The 966-nt window shown below is 71.4% G+C and overlaps 1 protein-coding gene across 1 annotated transcript in view; it reads right to left on the bottom strand.

Moving 5' to 3' along the window:
• The window catches only part of TFAP4 (transcription factor AP-4), a 13,213-nt gene extending 13,128 nt beyond the window's left edge, over positions 1–85 (bottom strand). Inside the window, exon 1 of the mRNA XM_009278611.1 lies at positions 43–85. Coding sequence (XP_009276886.1) covers positions 43–85 — 43 coding nt within the window. The remainder of the gene's footprint in view (positions 1–42) is intronic.
• Positions 86–966: the final 881 nt, after the last annotated feature.

Genomic DNA, 966 nt, shown 5'->3' with positions numbered 1-966 from the left:
TCCGTGCCCCGTGCCTCTGCCCGGCCACCCCGGGGACCTCACCCCCAGTCCCCATGACCGGGGGCCGCTGGTCCCACGGCCTCATGGTGCCGAGGTGTGGGGTGGCCGAGCCCAGGCTGTGCCAGCACAGAGGGGGTTTTGGGGGCCCATCTGAGGTGACCCCCTCCCTGAGGCACCAGCAGCAGGGGCCAAGGGCTGCCACAAATTGTCCCCAATGTCCCCGAGCACTGCTGCAGGGGCTTGTCCCCTGCCCTGAGTGGAGAAACCCTTCTGCAAGTGGCCACCTCCCCTTGCCTTTGTGTCACCCTGCTGTGACCACATCCCCCCCCAGCCCAGTGTCCCCATGTCCCCCCGACCCAGGCCTGTGCGGCTGCCAAGCCTGAGGGTCTGATCCGCTGGGCGGTTGGGGACCAGCCTTGCTCCCGTCCCCGTGCGGTCCGGCCGTGTTCCCGCGTGGAGGTGGCAGGGTGCGTGACGCTGGTGGCACCGCCGTGGGGCTGCTCCCCGGGGAGTGGGCTGGTCTCGGCCCCCCACCAGGGTCCCCGTGGTCGCCATGCGCCTGGGAAGGGGGGGACCATGGAACCGGCCTCGGCTCAGGGACCAGGGGACAGAACCATGGCCGCTTCTGGGGACGCCTTTGGGGACGGCTGTCAGCCCGGGTGGTGCGGGGCAGTGGGTGCCATGGGGATGGTGACAAGCTGGAGCCACCAGCAGGACGTGGCCCCCCAGCCCCGGCGGGCACCACTGGGATCCGGTGAGGAGCGGCAGTGCCAGCGCCACCCGCAGTGGGACGAGATGGGGCGGTGGGTCCCACGGTGGCCGTGTCCTGTCAGCAGCTGTGGGGACGGTGACCCGGGCAGTGGTGGCAGCGCAGACCCAGGCAGCAGGGCCAGATCCTGCAAACCCACACACGCCGCCCCGGCACGGGGGGCTTCCGGGCCTGCCCAACCTTTGCGGCGGTGCCAG

The sequence above is a fragment of the Aptenodytes forsteri genome, unplaced genomic scaffold (genome assembly GCF_000699145.1).
Source record: "Aptenodytes forsteri isolate BGI_AS27 unplaced genomic scaffold, ASM69914v1 Scaffold26, whole genome shotgun sequence".
Classification (NCBI taxonomy): Eukaryota; Metazoa; Chordata; class Aves; order Sphenisciformes; family Spheniscidae; genus Aptenodytes; species Aptenodytes forsteri.
The sequence above is the reverse complement of the archived record's forward strand: the minus strand, read 5'-3'. Positions and strand labels throughout refer to the sequence as shown.